General features: G+C 44.0%; 1 protein-coding gene across 3 annotated transcripts in view; it reads right to left on the bottom strand.

Annotated features, from left to right (window-relative positions):
* prkceb (protein kinase C, epsilon b) overlaps positions 1-25,762 on the bottom strand; it is a 253,399-nt gene that overhangs the window by 13,192 nt on the left and 214,445 nt on the right. For all 3 annotated transcript variants that reach the window (XR_009655046.1, XM_060925608.1, XM_060925607.1), the window contains exons 12-13: positions 11,424-11,562; positions 1,761-1,949 (exon numbers count right to left, since the gene is read on the bottom strand). Coding sequence is in view for 2 of the 3 variants with exons in the window: in XM_060925608.1 (XP_060781591.1) it covers positions 1,761-1,949; positions 11,424-11,562 (328 nt within the window). In the remaining variant the exon portion in view is untranslated. The remainder of the gene's footprint in view (positions 1-1,760; positions 1,950-11,423; positions 11,563-25,762) is intronic.

Here is a 25,762-nt window from a genome sequence, read left to right as displayed (position 1 = left end):
GCATTACTGTAATGGTGATGATACACGGGGCAACTTTTTGGGCAATGTTGCCGAGCAATGTTGCTGGCAATGGGCAACTAGGTGAGACACAGGGCAACTTTTCAGGGCAACTAACAATGGGCAACAACAGTTAGCAACGGCAGTTTACAGTTAGCTAAAAAAAATCGATGTCTTAATTTTTGCTGTGACCATTTAATCAAGCTGTCTGTTGTTTTTTAGAGCTTTGGTGAGGTAAATTCCTCCATATAGAATATTAAAATAACAACTTACCGGCGTAAAAACAGATGAGGAGTCTCTCCATCTCTTCACTCCACTGACACTGAGCGGCCGCCATATTTGTTTGAAATTTCTGATCCGAACCTCACCGGAGGTCACATGACTCGATACTCGCGTTCTGATTGGCTTATCTCAAAAAGTTGCCAGAGATTATCAAAACCATTCAGAAAGAAACAATGTTGCCCAATCTCAATAGAAAAGAGTCAAAACGCAATTGCCCAGCAACATTGCTCGGCAACATTGCCCAAAAAGTTGCCCCGTGTATCATCACCATAAGTGTCCAGAGCGTCCTCCAGGTGTGACCCCCAACTGTCCACATGGGGCTGTCCTCCACAGGAGCAATGCGATGAGACTCCAACCAGACACAGGGCACCAGGATGGATCAGGCAGGTCCGAGGAGCAGAAGAGGTCAGCATCTTGATCTCAGGACCGACATGTAACTCAGTGGGACAGATTTTGGAGGGGGATACAGGTTGTTAGGTATGCCCAATGTCACCTGAATAAGTAGGAACAGTATACATATTGCACTGAGTACAAGCAGGGACTCCGGCAACTAACTATGACAGCATAACTAAAAGGGGAGAGCCAGAAGGTAGCACAGGCATGAGGGAACCCCAGGACATAAAGCAGCAGCCACTACACCGTCAACAAACTCAAGTGAGCAAGCCAGTGGGGGACTGACAGCATCCATACATCCCAGTTTACCAAAACACTCTGTCTGAGGACCCTCCAGATCTACTCCTTTCCCTCATAAACATCATTAACAAAAGGCTTGATGAAACAGATATGTTTTCAGCCTAGACTTAAACGCTGAGACTGTGTCTGATTCCCGAACATTACTTTAGTTGGTCAGCTCAAGACTCAGCAATGCTATGTGGCAATAAAATGAAGTCAGCTGACGACCTGAAATGTACGCAATGACCAGGTTATCACATCAATGGATTTTTTCTTCCCTGATGGCACGAGCATAAAATTAGGGCTCAGACTGTGAAAGCGTGATTCAGGCAGCATGATGAATCATTTTCACACATCAATCGGCCACCACAGAGTCCTGACCTTAACCCCATTGAGAATCTTTACGCAGTAGTTCGACTCTCCTGTCCTCAACACAAGATCTCGGTGAAAAATTAATACAACTCTGGACTGAAATAAATGTTGTGACATTGTATAAGTTTATAGAAACAATGCCATGGTGAATGCCTGCTGTAATCAAAGCTAAAGGCAGTCCAACCAAATATCAGAGTGCGGGAATTTTTTTTGGAAAGGCAGTGTAGAAGAGCATTACTATAAACCTATGCCTTGCGTTGCCTTGCAGTCGGCACGACTGTCCTTCCCATGCCGTTCTAGAAAATTAATCAACGCCTTCTGACCAATCAGACTAGAAAATTCAACATGAATGATAGAGAACTGAGTGAGAGGTAGAGCAAAAACAGAAACAGAAGTAACGTTTAGGAGCGTTAATAGCCGCAGCATTCACAGCTCACCGCCTTGAGGATGCTAACTGCCTCTTTGCTGAGCCACACTGGATAGAGCACATCATCATGGAGGATGGACTCAAACAGGTCGTCCTCATTATCAGCCTCAAATGGCGGCTGGCCTGCCATCATCTCATACATGAGCACACCCAGGGCCCACCAGTCCACGGACGGGCCGTACTCCAGCTCCTGCAGGATCTGTGTGTGTGTGTGAGACAAAGAGGCAGAAAGTGAAATGAAACCTGAACAGTTCATTCATTTATGCTCACTAACAGCTTTATCCTGGGCAGGGCAAATTACCCCAGGTCAGGGTTATTTCAGTGGAACTAAGTCATAAATTATAAATTATGAATATTAATCGCTGCAGCACAAAGATTTCATTGAAACTGATCTGATTAAGAATATTTTATATAGAGTGCCTTGCAAAAGTATTCACCCCCCTTGGTGTTTGTCCTGTTTTGTCGCATTACAAGCTGGAATTAAAATGGATTTTTGGAGGGTTAGCACAATTTGATTTACACAACATGCCTACCGCTTTAAATGTGCACTTTTTTTTTTAATTGTGACACAAACAATAATTAAGATGAAAAAACAGAAATCTGGAGTGTGCATAAGTATTCCCCCCCCCAAGTCAATACTTTATAGAGCCACCTTTTGCTACAATTACAGCTGCAAGTCTCTTGGGGTATGTCTCTATTAGCTTAGCACATCTAGCCACTGGGATTTTTGCCCATTCCTCAAGGCAAAACTGCTCCAACTCCTTCAAGTTAGATGGGTTGCATTGGTGTACAGCAATCTTCAAGTTATGCCACAGATTCTCAATTGGATTGAGGTCTGGGCTTTGACTAAGCCATTCCAAGACATTTAAATGTTTCCCTTTAAACCACTCCAGTGTAGCTTTAGCAGTATGTTTAGGGTCATTGTCCTGTTGGAATGTGAACCTTCGTCCCAGTCTCAAACCTCTGGCTGACTCAAACAGGTTTTCCTCCAGAATTGCCCTGTATTTATTGCCAACCATCTTTTCTTCAGTCCTGACCAGCTTTCCTGTCCCTGCACATGAAAAACATCCCCACAGCATGATACTGCCACCACCATGCTTCATTGTAGGGATGGTGTTCTCAGGGTGTTGGGTTTGTGCCACACATGGCGTTTCCCATGATGGCCAAAAAGTTCAATTTGTGTTTTATTTGACCAGAGAATCTTCTTCCATGTTTTTGGGGAGTCTCCCACATGCTGTTGGGCAAACTCCAAACGTGATTTTTTTAAGCAATGACTTTTTTCTGGCCACTCTTCCTTAAAGCCCCACTCTGTGGAGTGTATGGCTTAAAGTGGTCCGATGGACAGATACTCCCATCTCCACTGTGGATCTTTGCAGCTCCCTCAGCATTATCATTGGTGTCTTTGCTGCCTATCTGATTAATGCCCTCCTTGCCCGGTCTGTGAGTTTTGGTGGGTGGCCTTCTCTTGTCAGGTTTGTAGTGGTGTCATATTCTTTCCATTTTGCTATAATGGATTTAATGGTGCTCCCTGGGATATTCAAAGTTTGGGATATTTTTTAATGACCCAACGCTGATCTATACTTCTCCACAACTTTGTCTCTGACCTGGTTGGAGTGCTCCTTGGTTTTCATGTTGCTTGCTTAGTAGTGTTGCAGAGTCAGGGTCCTTCCAGAACAGGTTGATTTATACAGACATCATGTGACAGTTCATCACTACGTTCAGACTGCAACCCGAAACGACCCATATCCGATTTGTTGTGAAATCCGATTTTTTTGTTAGGCCGTTCACATTACCAATTACATGAGACTTGTATGCGATCTCCAATATGAACGGAAAACAACCCAAAAGTGTCCCGCATGCGCAAATTGACATGTAATAAGCACATCTACGTAATACCTAAACAAAAAAAAAGCGCACTCTTCATGTTTAATGATTTCTTTTTTGTTTGTTTGTTTAATTATCTGGTTAAAGTGTGAGGTCTCGTGTGTGTTTTTGTTTCTGAACTGAAATGAAAACGTGTAGCCTGGTAACGAGGGTTGACTCCTAAATGTCTCTCTAATTTCTATATAAGTGCACTACATGTTACTAGGAAGTAATGTATTTTTAAACTCTATATAGTGCACTCGAGCTTCAGTAGGCAGTCATTTGGGATACGGCCGCTGTATTACCAAACTCTTAATTCAGGCTTAATAATTTGCACATATTTATTTCGTCATATTAATAAACTTTTTTCTACATTTTTATAAATATTTATTTAGATTGTTTATAGCCAGCTGAATTCCGCAACTTCTCTCAGCACTGGCTCAAGGTGCAGAAACACCAGTGCAGTTTGCTATGGAGATGAGGCGAGACCTGGCGATGTGGTTTTTGTGGCGGCGGCGGAACTCACACAATAATCTGATTAATGTGGGCAGCAGATTAATGAGACCGAAGGTGTCAAATTACTGGAAATTTCCAGAACAATCTTATAATCTTGTAATACAGGATGGTTTAAGTTATAAATCAGTTATAGAAACTGTTTTATTTAATCAGGCTAACAGATCAACATCCAGGTCCCTACCAAATCCACCATTAGCTTGATCAATTCTATAAAAGTCTATTTAAATTCTGAAAACTGTATAAATGTTGTTGTTTTCCACCAAAGAGGCGGGATTAGCCAACGCAGAATAGTGACGTTTGTCTCTTGTTGATGACGTGTAGGTCGCATGAATGCGACCTGTCCGGTCAGACTGCAGTCGCATGTGAAAATATCGGACATGCATCGGATTTAGGACCACATATCCAAGTGGCCTGGGTCGCATGTGAAAAAATCGGATCTGTGTCGTTCAGATTGTCAATAACAAATCGGATACAGGTCGCATATGGGCAAAAAAATCGGATATGGGTCGTTTCAGGGTGCAGTCTGAACGTAGTCCATGTGACACTTTGATTGTACACAGGTGGAGCTTAATCACCTAATTATGTGACTTATGAAGTGAATTGGTTGGAGCAGCTCTTATTTAGGGGTTTCATACGAAAGGGGGTGAATACTTATGCGCACTCCAGATTTCTGTTTTTTCATCTTATTGTTTGTGTCACAATAAAAAAAAACCCAATGTGCACCTTTAAAGTGGTAGGCATGTTGTGTAAATCAAATGGTGCTAACCCCTCAAAATCCATTTTAATTCCAGCTTGTAATACGATAAAACAGGACAAACACCAAGGGGAATGAATACTTTTGCAAGACACTCTAGTATATAGTAAGTCCAACATAGCACAAAGTTATTATGAACATGTTACGCAAGATATCCCATGCTGTCATAGGATGTCCACTTGTATGACTGTGTCATGTTACCAGTACTTGTAATTGTCATGCTAGGTGTTTTGGAGGCACTGTCTAAAAGCAGAGCTCCCGATGAGTGTAAAACATGTTTGTAAATGGTGTCCAGAGCTGTCACTCATTACTCATGTCACGGGTGGAGCTGTCAGCCCAGGAAGCTGTAATTGTTATGCTCCAGACGCTCGCTGCTGTGTTTATACTCACCATGTACCTCCACCAGAGGTTTAGTACGGTATCTTATAAAGCTTTGCTGTCTGTCATCCTAATGTCATTCATGCACAATGTGAAGTTTGTGTGCTGTTTATTGAGTGTGTTTTGTTTGTGTTCATTGGTTGAACTGTGGTTGAGCACAAGACTTTGAGTGCAGAGGCTAATGATGCACGTTTAGCGAACTTGTACAGGTTTGCACCCTTGGTTGAGCGGAGCAAGATGTGTAACATTCAGAGCGTAGTCTGTAAACATTACTCTACAAAACTGTGTACTTCTTTACAACCATGTTACATTAATTATTTTTGTTTTCTTTAGTTTTAACGGTGATTGGTGTACAGTGTGTGATGTCCAGTGTTTGATGCTGTACTCATTTTCAAGAGGAATAAAACTCATCTGCGTCCGTCAGAGATGCTCTGCTGCTGTTCTTAATGCCAAGGGCTGCTACAGTGTTAGTAAATAATCCCATGTTATTTTTTAACAAGAGTGCTCTGAGAGCACAATATCCCCCACTGGCAACTATATCTATGCTATAAGTGCTTAATACACCCTCATGAAATTGTCAAAGTACAAGTTTGATAATCAAGGGCCATAACTCTGGTAAAATGCGGCTGAATTGAATGAAATTGCAATATGCATATTACCGACATATTACAAAGAATCCTGTCAAGTTTTGTGAAATTCCTCCAAAGATTGTGAGAGGAGTTGATTTCAGAAGGTGAGTACCCTTCCTGGGATGGACGGATGGACAGACAGATGGACGGACATCATCACAACATAATGCCCCTTCAGGCCTTTCAGCCAGCGGGGGATAATAATAATTTTGTTAATCAAGGGCTGTAACTCTGGTAAAATGTGACCGAATTTAACAAAATTACAATATGCGTACTACCAACATACAACAATGCCTTTTGCCAAGTTTCATGAAATTCCTCCACAAATTGTGAGAGGAGTTGATTTCAGAAGGAAAACACACCTTCATTAAATTGTCAAAGTATAATTTTGTTAATCAAAGGCTATAACTAAGTAACTCTGGTAAAATGTGACTCAATTTAATGAAATTACAATATGTGTACTACCGACATATAAAAATGCCTCTTGTCAAGTTTCATGAAATTCCTCCAAAAACTGAGAGGAGTTGATTTCAGAAGGTGAGCACCCTTTCCTTGGATGGATGAACGGACACCGCTACGACATAATCCCCCTTCAGGTCTTTCAGCCAGCGGGGGATAAAAAGTAAATTAAAAGTAAGCACTGGATAAAAACCCATCTATCTTATGTAAATAAAGATACAAATTTTGTTGTCCGGTGGTCAAGTGTTTATGAGCTACGTTGCCTTGCACGTATGGTCAGGTTCCCTGTGGTGGTACACGTACGTCATTCGGTCGCAAAAGCCATCAAAAATCAGATCGTGTCATGCTCCGCCCCGGACTTCCACTCCAGAGATTTATTATCTCCCAGTTCAGCGCTAATCCGGATCCGGGACGGGACTTCCATCTTGCCGGCATTCACTTCCTGGTTTGCTCTGCTGTGTATAAATAGGCCGTTCTCAGAAGGGGACTTTGCCAGAACGTCTCCTTGGTTTTTCATGTTGTCTCTGCGCCATTATTGCTTCTTGGATTTTGCTCTCTGTTTTGCCTGTTTCTTGTCAGTTTTTTGCTCTACATTTTTGTCCTTTTTCATGTTTGTTGTGCTACATTTTTGTCTCAAGTTTTTTTGTCTGGACTATATTTTTTTATGCTAGTGGGTTTTTTTGTCCTTGCCTGCCTCGTTTTTTTTTTGTCCCTAGCTTTTTCTGGATTATTTTTGGTTTATTTTTTTACTCCTATTGAATCTTTTATTATTAGATTTACTGGTCTGTGTTCTGCTCTTGGATCCTATTCACCACATCTCACCACCCATAACAATACGTTCTGGCCAACATGGATCCAGCAGAACTGAACCATCTGAGAACAGCGATGCAGCAGCAAGGAGCCCTCCTCAGGATCCACCAACAGGAACTCAAGCAGATCACCCAGAACCTGGCCACCCTGTCCAACTCACTCAACTTTCTAGCCACACAACTCCAGCACTCCCAAGCCATGCCTACCCCTACCCAGCTGCCTCCTTCACCTCCCGCCACCGCCGCTCGCCATGAACCGAGATTTCCTTCACCTCAGCCCTACAGCGGGGAAACAGGTACCTGCAGATCTTTTCTGTCTCAGTATTTATTGATCTTGGAGCTACAACCCATGGCTTTCCCCACAGAACGCTCCCAAGTAGCTTATGTCATCATGCTCCTCACCGGCAAGGCCAGGGAATGGGGAACAGCGGTCTGGCACGCCGACGTGTCCTTTTGTTCCAGCTTCGAGGACTTCTCTGAGGAAATGAGGCGAACATTCAACTGCTCTCTATCCAGTCGGGAAGCGACTAGGGAGCTCATGGAGCTGCGGCAGGGGCCCTGATCTACCTCGGACTATGCCATCAAGTTCTGGACATTGGTGACATCATGTGACTGGAATGAGAGTGCCCAGGTCGACGCATTCCTACATGGCTTGTCCAATGTCATCAAGGATGAAATGGTATCTCGGGATCTGCCGTCGGACCTCGTCACTCTCATGGACCTCACCAATCATATTGACGCTCAGGTCCTATAATGTAGGAGAGAGAAGAGCCGCCTCAGCTGCAACTTCTCCCCACCTCCCGCCTCGTCCGTCGAACCCATGCAGGTAGCTCGGGTACGGGTGTCAGCGGAGGAACGACTGCATTGGTGGAACATGGGGGCCTGCTTCTACTGCGGTCAGCAAGGACACATCTGCCGAGCCTGCCCGCTAAAAAGGACGAGCCCACCAGTTAATCAAGGGGCCCTGGTGGGCAATGCTCGGAACCAGTCCCCTGCTGACTGACCGTTGCTCCCCGTTATCATCACGCACAACAACTGACATCACCATCTTCAGGCACTCGTCGACTTGGGGGCAGACAGGAACCTGATCTGCTTCGCCACCGCCAAGGATCTTGGAATCCCGTTACTCGCCCTCGAGGTCCCTCTCACTGTCCTGACACTCAGTGGCATTGGCTTGACCACCATCACTCACCTCACCACCCGGCTCACCCTAAGGATTTCAGACAATCACTCCGAAACGATACAACTTCATGTCATAAACAACCCTCACGTTTCCGTTATTCTTGGACTACCCTGGTTGATGCAGCACAACCCCCCCACTTAAACTGGACTGATCACACCATCTTAGGCTGGAGTCCTTCCTGCCTGGCCTCCTGCCTGAACTCCACTCTGCCTCCCACCAAACCACCACAGCACTCAGCCAGTGAGTTTCCCGACCTCTCTCTCACATGCCTCCGGAATATATGGACCTCACGCCAGTTTTTAGTAAAACCCGAGCAGTGTCCCTCCCTCCTCACAGGCCTTACGATTGCAGGATTGACCTCCTGCCCGGGATGGTGCCACCCAAGGGACGTCTCTACTCTCTCACCCACCGAACAACAGGCCCTGGAGAAGTACATCACGGAGTCACTGGCAGCTGGGATCATCCGCCCTTCTTCCTCTCCAGCAGGAGCGGGGTTTTCTTTGTGGAAAAGGACAAGTCACTCTGTCCCTGCATTGACTATTGAGGTCTCAATGCCATCACTGTCAAGAACCGCTACCCACTACCGCTCATGACCACAGCCTTTGAAGTACTCCAGGGAGCTAAGGTGTTCATTAAACTGGACTTGCGCAACGCCTATCACCTAGTTAGGATCAGGGTAGGGGACAAGTGGAAGACGGCCTTCAACACCACCACAGGCCACTAATGAGTACCTCGTAGTCCCTTTCGGCCTGACCAACGCAACTGCGGTATTCCAGGCGCTAGGTAACGATGTCTTAAGGGACTTCACTAACACCTTTTGTCTTCATATACCTGGATGACATCTTGATTTTCTCTCGCTCCCTTGAGGAACATCAGGGTCACATCCGGCAGGTCCTCCAACGCCTGCTAGAAAATAAACTGTTCGTTAAGGCGGAGAAAAGCAAGTTCCACCAAAGCTCTGTCTCATTCCTGGGGTTCATCATCACTCTGGCGAAGATTCAAATGGACCCCCTCAAGTTGGAGGCAGCTGCTGACTGGCCCATCCCATCTTCGAGACGAGAACTCCAGCACTTCCTAGGATTCGCCAACTTCTACAGGCGCTTCATTCGTAACTTCAGCACAGTGGCCTGACCTCGACCAAGACTCAGTTCAAGTGGGGGGAGGAAGCAGAGAAAGCCTTTTCCACGCTCAAGCACAGGTTTACCACAGCACCCGTTCTCACCATACCTGATCCAACCAAGCAGTTTATTGTTGAGGTCGATGCTTCCAAGTCAGGGGTCAGAGCTATACTATCCCAGAGGGCCAGTGACGACAAAGTCCACCCATGTTCCTTCTCCTGCCGGCTATCCCCAGCCGAATGGAATTACGACATCGGCAACTGAGAACTACTGGCTGTTAAAACTAGCCTTGGAGGAGTGGAGGCACTGGCTCAAGGGGTCAGAGCTCCCCTTCCTAGTCTGGACTGACCATAGAAATCTGGAGTACCTCAAGTCCACCAAACGCCTGAATTCCCGTCAAGCCCGTTGGTCTCTCTTCTTCTCCTGGTTCAACTTCACGCTCTCCTACCGCCCAGGCTCCAAGAACGGCAAACCCAACACCCTGTCCAGGATGTTCTCTTCCCACCAAGAGGAGTCCAAGCCGCCCGAGACCATCCTTCCTCCATGCTGCCTGGTGGGAGCCACCATTCTAGAGGTTGAGACATTTGTGCAGAAGGCCCTGGAGCAGGACCCCGGTGAAGGTAACCCCAACAACACTCCTCCTAACCATCTGTTTGTTCCCTGTCCTGTGCAAACCCAGGTGCTGCAGTGGGGTCATGGCTCCAAGCTGGCCTGTCATCCAAGAGCCGCCCGAACCCTGGCACTCATCCAGCAGTGCTTTTGGTGACCATCCATCAAGGAGGATGTCCAGGAGTTCATGGCAGCCTGTGACACATGCTCCCAGAATAAGACAGCCAATTGACCCCCTGCTGGCTTGCTATGACCCCTCCTGACTCCGCATCAACCTTGGTCTCACACTGCCCTGGACTTCATCACAGGACTCCCCAACTCAGGTGGCAACGCATGTATCCTCACTGTTATTGACCATTTTTCTAAGACCATCCATTTCATTCCTCTGCCCAAGCTCCCCTCAGCCAAAGAGACTGCAGAACTACTCGTCCACCACATTTTCCGCCTACATGGTCTGCCTACCGACACTGTTTCTGACCGGAGTCCTCAGTTCACTGCACAGTTCTGGAGAGCCTTCTGCAAACTCATCAGGGCCACCTGTAGTCTCTCCTCAGGCTTCCACCCACAGACCAATGGCCAAGCAGAATGGGCGAACCAGGCTTTGGAGGTTGCACTCGGGTGCATGGTGTCCAGGGATGCCAGTTCTTGGAGCAGGTACCTACCCTGGATCAATATGCACAAAACACTCTCCCTTCCTCTGCCACAGGTCTCTCTCCATTCCAGTGCTCACTAGGTTACCAACCACCACTGTTCCCCAGCCAAGAGGAGGTCACCGTACCCTCAGCCCAGCTCTTTATACGCCGCTGCAGGAGGACATGGGCATTGGCCCGGAGAAGACTCCTTTGCTCCGCACTTGTATCCAAGAGGCAGGCCGACAAACGTCGTTCCAAGGCACCCACCTACCGAGTAGGTCAACGAGTTATACTCTCCACGTGCCACCTGCCACTTAGGACCGTCTCTCGCAAGCTAGCACCCAGGTTCCTTGGACCCTTCCTCATCAAGAAGGTAATCAACCCATGTTCTGTTAGACTCACATTACCACTCACCATGCGACATGTTCACCCTACCTTTCATGTATCTCAGCTTAAACCTCTGGTCTCCAGTCCTTTTTTTAAACTTTGATCCAAGGTTATTTTTTCATTGAAATGACCAATAAATGGCATGACTGTCAGTCTTGTAATGCAGGTTAAAGTGTTTCCTTTGTTTCACACATACTGTATCATCACTTGAATGTGGCTGCATATTAACCATGACCGTAAAACCATAAGTTGTTCCAAGTCCCACCCCCTTTTAAAAGCCACATTAGCAAATCTCTTTAAAAAAAAAAACAAGCAGATATTCCTGGAATGTTCTACCTCAGGTGCGATGTAGTCAGGAGTACCGCAGAATGTGGTGGTGGTGATACCATCCAGAATGCCCTCCTTGCACATGCCAAAGTCAGCAAGCTTGCAGTGGCCCTCAGCATCTAACAGGATGTTATCCAGTTTGAGGTCTCTGCACGCAGAAAGAAAGAAAGCAAGAAGCCACAGTCAAATATTGCACAGACGTTTACACTGGCTCAGCAATGCTCTTACAAATATCTGTGAGAACCTTTAGCGCAAACAGTTCCTGTGCTTCATATTCCTAAATATTTGGGCCGAGTACAAAATGTACACAGCAGCATGCTTCGATGTTCTGAAAATTGCGAGTTACTGCGGATTTATTTCAGACTGCAGTCCTCTATGACAGGAAAAATCAGATTATGTTTTTTTCGTCACTCATTTATAAATCCCATAAATCACAAGAAACACTCTTTGGTTTCAAGGTTTATTGAAATTAAATACAGAAATCTAACCAAAATTGGCCATCTTAATATACTACACATTACTTCACATGACTTTATTCGACATCTCGATGACATTAGTCCTCAGATTGTTTCCAGCATTGGTATTATGACTGATCACTTAATTTCAGAAATTAAATTCTTTTCCATGTTATATTCCATGTAATTAGCACCTTAAACTGGACAGTTTTAGATTTGTATATGTCTTTAGTGCATGACTTATACCGTGTGCCAAATATGGTATTTATATGCATAGATATATGCAGTATTATTATACATATGGGCCACTTTTTCCATGGAATAAAAACATGTATTCAATTCCTTTCTAGCGGGTTTATTGATGGCATGGAATATTATCATATTGCTTATCCTCCATGTATTACACCACTCTCCCCAATGGAGAATGTGTGCAATATTGTTATAATATTGCACGTTGTCAAGACAGCATGACGTTACACTTCGGAGCTCATGTGAAGATCCAATGACAAAACTTTTCTGTTGCGCATGTGCGCAATCTTTCTTTGTCGGCCGAGAGGGAGAGAAGACAGGGTTAATTCAGTGCTTGGATTAAGCAATAAATAAACTGAAAACTTAAACTAAAGACATGCTGAATACTGGAAAGGCTACCAAAACTTCATTACATATTGTTCACGCATATTTACAAGAGAAAAACATACCAATGGACATCGAAAAACTGGAAAAGAGACACACCAGAGAGGTAAAATTATGTAAAAAAGATTCCACGCTAGCAAGTGACTGACAGTTTGTACACAAACATGGCCACGAGGTTTGCTTCATTAAAAGCAGAAGATTTAGAAAGAATTTTCAAAGTGAAAGATGCGCTGAAGACCCGAAAGGCGACCAAAACTTCACTGGATATTCTTCACGCATATTTACAAGAGAAAAACATATCAACAGACATCAAAAAACTGGAAAAGAGAGCAATAGCAGAAATACTGTCAAAGTTCTACTTGGAGGTGAGGAAAAGTGACAGAGACTTTTACAAGAGGACTTCACTCGTGGACTTCACTCAGCAAAGCCCTTTTGTTTTGAACAACTGCAATGTAACAGTTAACTACGACCAAAAGTAACTTTGAACTTCAACTGTCAACCTGTATATAGCTTGTATATAAGTTGGGTTGTTCAGGCTTTTTGGACTTGTACCATTTTTATTGTTAGAACTTTGACCTTGTACATGTACACTGGATTGACAGAACATTGAATTACATTCGATCAGCATTCAATATTGGTAAGTTACCCCCTGTTAACTTTTTTAAAAAATCTATAATTGTTCCATCGAAAGTGTATGTATAATAATAAGAACATTGGTTGGCTTTTTTCAAGTTCAAGTCAACTTTGTCAATAATGCCATATGTGCAGGACATACAGAGAATTGAAATTGCGTTTCCCTCTTACCCGCAGTGCAAACAGTAATAAACATGAAATATAAAATATAGGTACAAGGTATAAACTATAAAAAGGAAAAAAGGGGGGAGGGGAAAAAAACCGGGGGGGGGGTACACACACAAGCTAAAGCTATCTAAGAAAAGACAAGACACTGGCAATCCAGAAAGTGCAAATGTGGCAGTGTGAACAGAATTAACGGTATAAATTTAAATGTGACGAATGACAATATAAACAGAATGAACAATGTAAACGGGAACAGCAATCTGACATTATAGTAATTATCAGTATAAATATAAATAAATAAATAAATAAATAAATGGCAGTATGAGCAGAATTTTCAGTGTAAGTATAAATATGGCAGATATGACAGTATAAACAGTGTAGCAGTGAAGTCTATCAAAGATTAAAGATGTATAAAGTGTAAACAGTGTTGTAAACAGTTTTTATATAGTGCAATTAACTATTAAAAAAAAGGCAGTATGAGCATAATTTTCAGTGTAAGTATAAATATGGCAGATATGTGAAAAGTGTAAACAGTGTTCTAAACAGTTTCTATATAGTGCAATTAACAAAAAAAAAAAACGTGTAGACAGTATTGTAAACAGTTTTAACATAGTGCAATTGAATTCCGTTACAGTTCATTAAAGTGGCTGGTGACATTTGGTTTGTGTATTAAGGGAAGGGGGTACTGGCCTGGGAGGGAGTTCAGCATCCTGACGGCTTAGTGGATGAAGCTGTCTCTCAGTCTGCTGGTTCTCGTCTGGAGGCTTCTCATTCTCCTCCCAGAAGGCAGGAGGCTGAAGAAGTGGTGGTTGGGATGGGTGGAGTCGCCCGCAATGCTGAGTGCTCTGCGGGCCAGGCGTGTGTTGTAAATATCCTGAAGGGAGGGTAGGGGGACACCGATCTTCTCAGCTGCTCTCACTATGCGCTGCAGGGTCTTCCAGCAGGATGCAGTACAGCCGCCATACCACACAGTGATGCAGCTGGTCAGGATGCTCTCAATGGTTCCGCAGTAGAAGGTCTGCATGATAGGGGCTGGTGCTCTAGCTCTTTTCAGTCTGCGGAGGAAGTAGAGGCGCTGCTGAGCTTTCCTGGCCAGCGATGCGGTGTTGCTGCTCCAGGAGAGATCCTCGGTGAGATACACACCCAGGAACTTGGTGCTGCTCACTCTCTCCACAGCAGCACCATTGATGGTCAGTGGAGGATGCTGGGTGGAGGCTCTCCGGAAGTCAACAACCATCTCCTTCATCTTCTCCACATTAAGAGGACATTGTTGTCTCTGCACCACGCGGCCAGTTGGCTCACCTCGTCCCTGTAGTATGACTCATCATTGTTGTTAATGAGTCCCACCACAGTCGTGTCATCTGGAAACTTGATGACGAGGTTGCTGTTGTGTGTTGGTGTGCAGTCGTGGGTCAGCAGGGTGAAGAGAAGGGGGCTGAGCACACATCCTTGGGGGGCCCCTGTGTTCAGAATGATGGTGCTGGATGTGTTGCTGCCGACCCGGACTGCCTGTGGTCTTCCGGTCAGGAAGCCCAGCAACTAGTTGCAGAGGGAGGTGTTTAGTCCTAGACAGTCCAGTTTCTGTATCAGCTGCCAGGGGATGATTGTGTTAAATGCTGAACTAAAGTCTAAGAACAGCATCCACATGTAAGAGTCCTTAGTGTCCAGGTGAGTGAGAGCTGAGTGGAGAGCGGTGGAGATTGCATCATCAGTGGACCGAGTGGCCCGATATGCAAATTGGTATGGGTCCATGGAGGGCAGGAGGATGGATTTGATGTGCTGCATGACTAACCGCTCGAAGCACTTCATAATGATGGGGGTCAGTGCCACAGGGCGATAGTCGTTGAAGCAGGATGGAGAGGCCTTCTTTGGAACAGGGATGATGGTGGTGCTCTTGAAGCAGGTGGGAACAACAGCTTGGCTCAGGGAGGTGTTGAAGATGTCTGTGAGCACTTCTGTGAGCTCCTTTGCACACTCCTTTAGCACACGACCTGGAATGTTGTCAGGTCCTACAGCTTTGTGGGTGTTGATCCTGGAGAGGGATCTCCTCACACTGGCTGGAGACAGGGACAGCACCTGGTCATCCGGAAGGGGTGGTGTTTTCTGTGCAGGCATGCTGTTGTTGGCTTCAAACCGTCCAAAGAAGTTATTTAGACTGTTCAGCAGAGTGATATCCTTGTCACAGGTCTGTGGTTGAGGTTTATAGTCCATGATGGTCTGTATCCCCTGCCACAGGCTCCTTGTGTCTCTGCTGTCAGTGAAATGATGGGCTATCCTGCTACTGTACTGCTTCTTTGCTAGTCTGATGCCATGGGACAAGTTGGCTCTTGCTGATCTCAGACCAGCCTCATCACCTGCTCTGAAAGCAGCATTCCGGGCTTTCAGTAACCGATAGACTTCCCCCGTCAGCCATGGTTTCTGGTTGGCCCGTACTGTGATGGTCTTAATGCCTGTGACATCATCAGTGCATTTACTAATGTAGGCTGTAACAGTGTCTGAATACCCCTGGATGTTGATCTGGTGGTTGTAAGTGGCTGCCTACTTAAACATGTCCCAGTCTGTGATGTTAAAACAGTCCTGAAGTGCTGAGGAAACACCCTCTGGCCACACCCATACCTGCTTCTGGACCGGTCTGGTGACTTTGACCTTCGGCCTGTATGCTGGCATTAGCATAACAGTGATGTGGTCTGAAGCACCGAGATGGGGGAGGGGTGAGGCCTTGTATGCTCTTCTCAGTGTAATGTAAACCTGGTCCAGTGTGTTGTTTCCCCATGTTGCAAAGTCAATGTGTTGATGTAACTGAGGAAACACTGTTTTGAGATTTGCGTGGTTGAAATCCCCAGCTACGATGAGAAGTCCCTCTGGATGGGCTGTCTGTTGGTCACTGATGGCGCAGTACAGTTCACTCAGTGCCTTGTCCCTATCGTTGTTGTTGCAGCTGGGAGGAATGTAAACTGCAACAAGCAGGATGGCAGAAAACTCCCTCGGTAGATAGAAGGGCCGACATTTGATGATCATAAACTCCACAAGGAGTGAACAGTGTCTGCAAACTACCACAGTGTCCTGACACCAAGCATCCCTGATGTAAACACAGACCCCGCCGCCGCGGGTCTTACCTCCTTCAATGAGGGCTCTGTCTGCTTGATAGCATGTTAGCCGGTCGAGCTGGATGGCAGAGTCCGGTATGCTGTTGTTGAGCCATGTTTTCGTGAACACAAAAACACAGCACTCTCTCACAGCCTGCTGGGTCGCTCTCAAAAGGTGAATATAATCCACTTTGTTATCCAAGGAGCGTACATTGGCGAGTACGATGGACGGTATAGCCGGCTTGTGTGGATTAGCCGTTAGCCTGGCTCAGATACCCCCGCGCTTTCTCCGCTTCTGCTTCCTCTCGCACCGCCTACGGCGCTTCCTCTGCGGGTGTGCAGCAGTAGTGGGGGTCGATGTCAAAGCAGGCCGCCGGAGTAGGCCGAGGTCATGTAGCTCCTTAGCGTGTGCCGGGTTTAACTTGCAGAAAAAAGTGTTGCCAATGTCAAAGAGTCCCACGGCTGTATGTGCGCCCCGGGATGGACAAACATGACGAAAACATACCATCACTCGAGCACACCGACGAAGACAAACATGTAAACACCACATTATCGGGACAGAGAGGAGCCGCTGCGTCTGCACGCGCCGCCATTTTTCACCAAGTGTTTTTCCGTGGTATATCAGATGTATTCCATTCAGTTAGCATGATAATGAACCCGTCTTCGACTCGTTCAATATCATGCTAGGTGAATGGAATATATATGATATACCACGAAAAAAGCCAGCCAAGATTATTTAAGTATTTTACCTAGTAATTAAGTCATTAATTATTTAAGTTATTCCACAAAATCAAGTCGTACATGAGCTAATAGCCAATGAGGCGCGTAGCGTCGATTCAGATATGTCATGTACAACGAGATTGAGTGGAATAACTGTTTTATTCTATCCACACTCACTGGATTTTGATAAATAGAGCATTTTATTTTTTGCAAATTCGATAACCTTTTATACAAAATGTCTAACAAAATAATTTCCGCTTAGAATGTAAACAAACCGGTGAAATGACAGTCGAAATTTGTGAAAAATGCTATAATAATCAATCATTCTTGAAACATACATTCTTAGCATCAAATAATTTTATTGCATATTTTGTTGCTTTTTTTTTTGTATTTTGGGGGGGTTTTGCTTTCGAGTAGAGTTTTTTTTATTTTGTCCTCGGTTGGTTCAGTAACACGCTCCGCCATTTGCTTCTTCTTTTGGTTTTTTTTTTGGCGGTTGGCAAACCAACTTAAAGGTGCATTACTGCCACCGACTGGGCTGGAGTGTGGAACAGGAGATACTGGGGGGAACTATATTATTTGTTATTTCTGTTTCTTTTAAATACTTGATAAAGTGTTATATCTGACTTGATGTGCGTTGCCATTTTGTTTTTCCTCTACTCATGGTATAGGAGCTGATATCCTAGTAGTAGAGGAGCCAATCAGAGTGTGCGATTGCTCATATCCTGTGAATGTGGATAAAACAATTGTAAATATAACTTAATTAAATATTCACTGAATGATTAAGCCAGCGTGTGACTTTTATTTAATGTCTGTCAAAGTTAAAAACAAAACAAAAAAACCCAAGAGATTCAACTCATAGATTCAAGAAATGGCATGACATGCAGAGAGAGAGAGAGAGAGAGAGAGAGTGTGAACTTGATGACCGAGGCAGGATTGGGGGTGGAGGGAGGAGTGAGTGGAGATCGAGGCAGAGGTGATAAGGTGCTTCTGATGAAAGAAAAAAAGAAGAGGGATGAAACTAGTTGGGTTGAAGTTTGATGGTTCATTGCAAGAAGAATGTCAACATCAGAGCATGCATTTTGTCAAAGATGTTCTCACAAAACAAAACAAAAATATCTTAAAGCCGAGCTGGACAGACACGCATGCACGAGGAAACATGACACATTGCTTTATGCTACTTAATCCATTCAGCTTTTTGTGCAGTGTAGGCTGTACCCTGAAACTTTCTCTTGCTTTTGTTTTCAATAAAACTCGCTTTGGCTTCTCAGAGTAAAAAACAAAACAAAAAAAAACAAGAGATTCAAGAAATGGCAAGACATGCACTGTGTGTGTGTGTGTGTGTGTGTGTGAGAGTGAACTTGATGACCGAGGCAGGATTGGGGGTGGAGGGAAGAGTGAGTGGAGATCGAGGCAGAGGTGATAAGGTGCCTCTGATGAAAGAAAAAAAGAGGAGGGATGAAACTAGTTGGGTTGAAGATCTGCTCCAATCTCTCCTGGTCATGCCACTCAACAATTCTCTCATTACATGGAAACAGAATCCATTAGAAGTGCTGTTAGAAATACACCACACAAACCTGCGTTTTCTCCGATTATAAAATGGGTGTCAGGAAGGAAATTTGTATTTTGCTTTCTTTTCTTGCTAATATTATCAGAGAACGTCAACAACATTCATTTTTGCCCATTACACTTTGTATTTCTCCATGGTGAAGATCGATATCAGTTATTTGGCAAACATTTTTAAATAAGTGAAAAAGAGAAATTTAAAAAACACGAAACAACTTTTTAAAGACATGTTTCAGCATTTCTTATGCCATTTTCAGTTGAATGAGGAATGACTATGAAAATGACACAAGATATGCTGAAACGGGTCTTTAAAAATCTGTTTCATGTTTTTTTTTTAAATGTCTCTTAATTTTGTTGCTATCACAAGCATAACTGAAAAAGACAAGAAACAAGTGTGCTGTTTGTTAGAAAGAAAGAAAGATGATCTATTAATATAGAAAAAAGAAATAATAAATACGTATGAAAAAAGAGAAAAATAGGTATGAGAGACAGAATCTCATCTCATTATCTGTAGCCGCTTTATCCTGTTCTACAGGGTCGCAGGCAAGCTGGAGCCTATCCCAGCTGACTACGGGCGAAAGGCGGGGTACACCCTGGACAAGTCGCCAGGTCATCACAGGGCTGACACATAGACACAGACAACCATTCACACTCACACTCACACCTACGGTCAATTTAGAGTCACCAGTTAACCTAACCTGCATGTCTTTGGACTGTGGGGGAAACCGGAGCACCCGGAGGAAACCCACGCGGACACGGGGAGAACATGCAAACTCCGCACAGAAAGGCCCTCGCCGGCCACGGGGCTCGAACCTGGACCTTCTTGCTGTGAGGCGACAGCGCTAACCACTACACCACCGTGCCGCCCAGAGAGAGAATCATTTCCTGTATTTCATATGAATCTTGAGGGGTGTTTTTTCCATTACATACACAGTAACCTTTAACACAGCTAACACCCGTCCCTTCTCCAAGACAGAATCAACCACAGCAGAAGCCATTTTTTCTTTCTTTCTTCATTTTCAAGACACATCTCAACACATGCTGAAATGTTCTGACAATCATAGAGAGGTCTAAATACAGGTACAAAGGCTCTGTAAAACCCCTAGTCACACTCGCAGTAATGCTCCTTTTTCAAATCTTCAACTGTCCAGTTTCAGTTATGCTAAAGTTACACATCGCTGGTTGATTCGTGAGAACTGTCGCTAGGGCCTACCATATTTTGGAGATGATCCAGTGCATACATTTGGGCAGAGTAAATATGCAAATTAAGCCACGGTAGCGATGGAAGACGCCGGTAAAACCAATGGCGGCAGTGATGTATGGCCTTCCGGCAATGATAGCAGTGTGTATGGTTTTGACAGTATGCCACAGCAAGACGAAATAAGCCACACCCCCTAGGCAAACTTTTCACTTTCTGCAGAATGTTCTTCCACGAATATTTTGAGTTCAATGGTTGTGATGGAATGCCACGGTGATCCCCTGGTAGCCCAAGTAAGCCTCACGTAAGGCTCAAGGATGCTCATGGATGCCTTCACGGTTACGATGGATAAATTCATCCAGCTTGACTCATGGCAATTTTCAACACAACCAAACTTTCTGGGGATGGAAGCCACGCTCTCCCAGTTGTCAAGGTAGCTCCCTGGCTCTTGCATATTCCGACGGGAGGGCCTGGAACACATGCCATTTGACCCCCAGAAGACTCAAAATTGTCTATCTACCGTGAAGTGATTCCAGCTATGCCAGACCTTAGCTTTAGCCTGTGCCCATTGTAGCCCCAGATTCCTGTTCTGAAGTGGTCTTCTGCTGTTGTAGCCCATTTCGCCTCAACATGTGACATGCTGTGCATTCTGAGATGCTTTTCTCCTGAGCACGGTTGTGAAGAGTAGTTATGTGAGGTACCATGGCCTTCCTGCCAGCTTAAACTAGCCTGGCCATTTTACACTGACCCCTCTCATCAACAGGCTGGTTGCTCCTGCAGAACTGTCGCTCACTGGATACCTTTTTTTTTTTTAATCATTCTGTGTAAACTCTATAGACTGTTTTGTGTGAAAATCACTTAGATCAGCAGCTTTTGAAAAACTCAAACCAGGCCGGCTGGCACCAACAACCACACCACGGTCAATGACAGTGGGTCAATAAGATTGTTTCCTCATTCTGACATTTGATGCGAATATTAACTGAAGCGCTCTGAGCTCTTACCTACTTCTACAAGCATATTGCTGACAGCAAGTGGCAAAAAACAAGATGTGACGTGTATATTGCACAGTACACGATGCTGATATACTCATGGATATTCTACGTGAATTCTGCGCCCTTATTGAAATCTATACAGGAAGCGAGCATGTACTGGAGATGTCTGATAAGATGTATGGATGATGACCATCTGGCTGATGATGTAAATCAGTTTTGCCTTGTTGGTGCTCAATTGCTGCCCCGAAACACCCGAAAAAAGTTCGTTAGAAAATGGTCAGGCTTGGATACAAACATAAGGTTAAGTTGATGAAGCAAAACAAGGAAAAACAAACGAAACAGTCAAAGCAATAGTCGAAACCAGGATCAGAGAATCTAAACAGAAACACTAGAACTAGAAAATCGAAACCCAGGAATGCAACATCAGTTAGTAACCTCAGTGACACAGTGCCGGAGCAAAACTTCACAAAGATGTGGTGAGAGTCCTGGTTATGTAAGGGAGTGTGTGTAATTGTAAACAGGTATCTGGAGATTTCGAACGGTGATATGCTGCTTGTTACTAGTCATGTGATGTGCTTTGAAGTTCACTGACTGGTATCGCTGTAAATATTGTTTGTGGATTCAGGTCCTGATTTAGACATGACAGTTACAACATAATCTTACGGTCATATTAAAAGCAGGTCTACATACAACCAGATCAATTAATATAATACCTAAAAGAAACACGGCGAGTGCAATGATTCCATAAAGTGTAAAAAAAATAATAATAATAAAACACGAGAGAATTTCTCTACTTCTCCAGCAATTTTTTTACTTGTTGATTTTAAATGCAGATGTAAAAATGCAAGGCTTTTTTAGTGCCACTGTGTCAACACTATTAGCTCAAAGTCTGGTGTGTGCAGGCTGTCCTGCCAAGAGCAAGTCTTGCAAGTCACAATACCACGAAAGATGATTCACTGGATAGAGAAGGATGCGGGATCAAAAGAAAAGGTGTGTCCATGGCCTCGCATGCCCTTTCTCTTTCTTGTTCTCTCTCTTGCTTGAAATACTCTGAATACACCGGCACCCAAGGCCACTGCCAATCTCTAAACGTGCGAGCTCAGACATGCGTCTCGAAAACAGTACAGGATGCCAGCAAAATGCTGTTCTAGCATGCTTTCAGAGCAGCTAACATACATATTGCTAGCACGATGCATCTTCTTGCTGGTCTTTTCTCCATATGCAGCTTGTCCAAAATAATGAGCATTTGAAAAATGAGCACGGTCTTAGTCTTTCCAAATGATTTATAAGTCTGTAGGGAGAAATCCAAAACTCTATTTTGAAAACAAGATCAACTGTGAGCTACTGCTCACTTACGTATCCCCCCCGCTCTCACTTATATCAGAATGCAAGCAATCGAAGGAATAGGACACTTATTATGAATGTTGACTTCAACAAATAATTAACCCTGAAACAAGTAAGTAAAGAGCAGTGTCTTTCTCCAGGGATTTCAAATACCATCCTGGTAAACTGTCATTGTGAAACAGCATTTCGCTTCTTGAAATAGCATAAAAATCCACCCTATACGTTTCGTAAATACATTCAGTCGGTAAACAGGAAGTTGATGTGCGACAGACCTGAAAACAGTATACACGGTATAGAACCCCAAGATGAAGCTCAGTACCAAATATCAAGCAATTGTGATTTGTAGCTGCTGAGAAAAGTGTTACGAAAAATTTGTAAATCCACGCTATAGGTTTCATAAACACATTAAGTTGGTAAACAGGAAGTCGATGTGCAACAGACCTGAAAACGGTACACATGGTACAGAACTCCAAGCTGAAGTTTGGTACCAAGTGGCTATAATTTGTGGTTGCTGAGAAAAAAGGTGTTTCGTACGTACAGAGATACGGACGGACAGACAGAGGTAAACCACTAACACCCCCCCACACACCCACCCACCCAGAGTGGGGGTATAATGAGTGTGAGTCTGTCCTGGTGTCCAAAATCGCTCACTTGTTCACTACTCCCTATTCCCTATATAGGGAATTACTATATAGAGGACTATATAGTGAGTTCATTGGTAAAATGAAAAAATGCTTTCAGACACTAGTCCGTTGCACTGGTATTCACGTCATTACTGTCGCACAATTAAAACGTGCCAGATCAGGCGGCTGGTGGGTTTTCAAAATAATAAATACATGCAGGTATTTTTGTGATAAATCCATATTATACTGAGCGTATTTCCCACATTAATCAATACAAAGTACCTGCATCTTTCAGTTTTTTTAAATCAAGGCTGAATATGTTCTTCTTTGCCGCTGCCTTTTATTAAATCAAATTGGAGACTTTTAATTTGATTTCTTTCAGCGCGACCACAATGCATGATGGGATATATTGCTTTGGTTAGTGACCATCGGTTGTACACTACTTTTTGTGATGCATTGTGGGATACTTTGAATGCACTATATAGGGTGTAAATAATCCTCTAAGATTTTGGACAGCACTACAAAATGGCGTCCTCACTATATATATAGATTTCGGACAAAGGGTGAGATTAGGGAAGCTGATTAGAAGCCCTCTACTTGCTCAGTTTCCCAGTATGCATTGCCCTGAAGCTGGGCTTGAGGAGGTTATACAGGGCACTCTTATTCCCACAGAAAGGGAATCAATCCTGATAGAACCATGTTACAGCAAACGTGTGTGTGTGTGTGTGTGTGTGTGAGAGAGAGAGAGAGAAAGTGAGTGTGTGCTTATTCTTATAAGGCACAATAACCCATTCATACTGGTTGTATCACATCCTTCCCAGTTTCCACTTAATGGTCAAACAAACACGACATCAATGACCCTTGATAAACAAACGGTATTAAGGTCATGAGGTGTGTCCCTCTAGCCACATGGATGTTGTCCAAATTGCAAATTTTAGAACAAAACTTAAATCATATGTCTGGGCAAAACATTGTTTGTGAATGTTAGTCTTTGGACTAATTGTAACTTTTTATAAAAGTGCAAGATGGCATGTTTATGTGCTGGATTGATTATCTCATCTCATTATCTGTAGCCGCTTTATCCTGTTCTACAGGGTCACAGGCAAGCTGGAGCCTATCCCAGCTGACTATGGGCGAAAGGCGGGGTACACCCTGGACAAGTCGCCAGGTCATCACAGGGCTGACACATAGACACAGACAACCATTCACACTCACATTCACACCTACGGTCAATTTAGAGTCACCAGTTAACCTAACCTGCATGTCTTTGGACTGTGGGGGAAACCGGAGCACCCAGAGGAAACCCACGCGGACACGGGGAGAACATGCAAACTCCGCACAGAAAGGCCCTCGCCGGCCACGGGGCTCGAACCCGGACCTTCTTGCTGTGAGGCGACAGCTCTAACCACTACACCACCATGCCGCCCCGGATTGATTCTTTATTGGCAAATGTATAATTTATCAAGCTGGATACAAACAGGTGTAATTGCAAATTGTTTGTAGAAATTATGAACTCATATTCATAAATATCCCAAAATTTTGGAAAAAGTTAATCTCCTGCTTGTGCACTCAGATGTGCTCCGTTCACAGCATTTAGCAGATGCGCTTCTCTGAAGTGCCGTGTAGTCAATCAAAAACACCCTCATGCTAATTCACTCAGACTTAGAGGACCATCAGCCGAAAACCTGTATTTCAATTACACGCACAAACTGAATGAATATTTCGGAAATCCAATTGTTTCATACAGTGCCCTCTACAATTATTGGCACCCCTTGTAAAGATCAGTAAAAAGGGTTCGGAAAAAAATCCACCTTTTGGTGAAGTCGCTTCATCTCACACTGAAAAAATGAGAAAAATCCACCCTTTAATTGAAATAAATTTATTCAGAGAAAAACAAATCCCTCATCAGGAAATAATTTTCAACAAAAACATGTCACTATTATTGGCACCCCTGCATTTAATACTTTGTACAGCCTCCCTTTGCCAGTAAAACAGCACTGAGTCTCCTATAACATTTTAGAAGGTTGGAGATACAGAGCAGGGCGTCTGAGACCGTTCCTCTTTACACAATCTCTCCACATCATCCAGGGACCTCGGCCCTCTCTTGTGCTTCTCCTCTTCAGCTCAGCCCACAGGTTTAGAACAGGGTTCAGGTCAGGGGACTGAGATGGCCAGGGCAGAAGCATCATTCTATCATCAGATAACCATTTCTGTGTTGATTTGGACATATGCTTCGGATCATTGTCCTGCTGGAAGATCCAACGATGACCCAGTTTTAGTTTCCTGGCAGAGACAGCTGGATTTTGATTTAAAATGTCCTGGTATTTCATAGAGTCCATGATGCCATGTACCCTAACAGGGTTTCCAGGGGGTATCTGGTTACTTAGCACAAAAGTCTTTTTGCACATATCCAAAGTCTTTTCGCACAACTATGTTCTTTAGCACAACTCTGGACTATGGTAACAATTAAAAAAAAAACTCATCTTGATATAGGAAGGAGTTTATTATGAAACCCTGAATTATGGGCACCTTCATAGATAACTTCAGTCACTTCTGATCATATCACAAATTCAACTGACTGTCAATTATGCATTTGCTGAATCAATTAACCGGGGGGATTGTGTGTCTTGCCCTGCTTGACAACATGTGTTTTGCTGACCGAGAAGTAACCAACAGTTGCGACATGTAAACAAACAAAAGAAACTTCCACTAAAGTATCCTAGAACGAATGGCAATTAAATAAAAGTGCAATATAAACGTTCAGGAATGACAAAACAACCAAAATTAATATATCAATTGTTTTTAATATAGCAATCGTGAAGCAAGAAGAAGATGAAGAAGAGATTATGCTAAAATGTAAAAAGCTTGTTTGATCATCAAGACAAGTCTCGAAGCTGTGGCAAGTTTACAGGGAAATTCACTTTGTTGCAGCA

This window comes from Neoarius graeffei, chromosome 7 (genome assembly GCF_027579695.1).
Source record: "Neoarius graeffei isolate fNeoGra1 chromosome 7, fNeoGra1.pri, whole genome shotgun sequence".
In the NCBI taxonomy this organism is placed as follows: Eukaryota; Metazoa; Chordata; class Actinopteri; order Siluriformes; family Ariidae; genus Neoarius; species Neoarius graeffei.
This window is presented reverse-complemented; position numbering and strand designations above follow the sequence as displayed.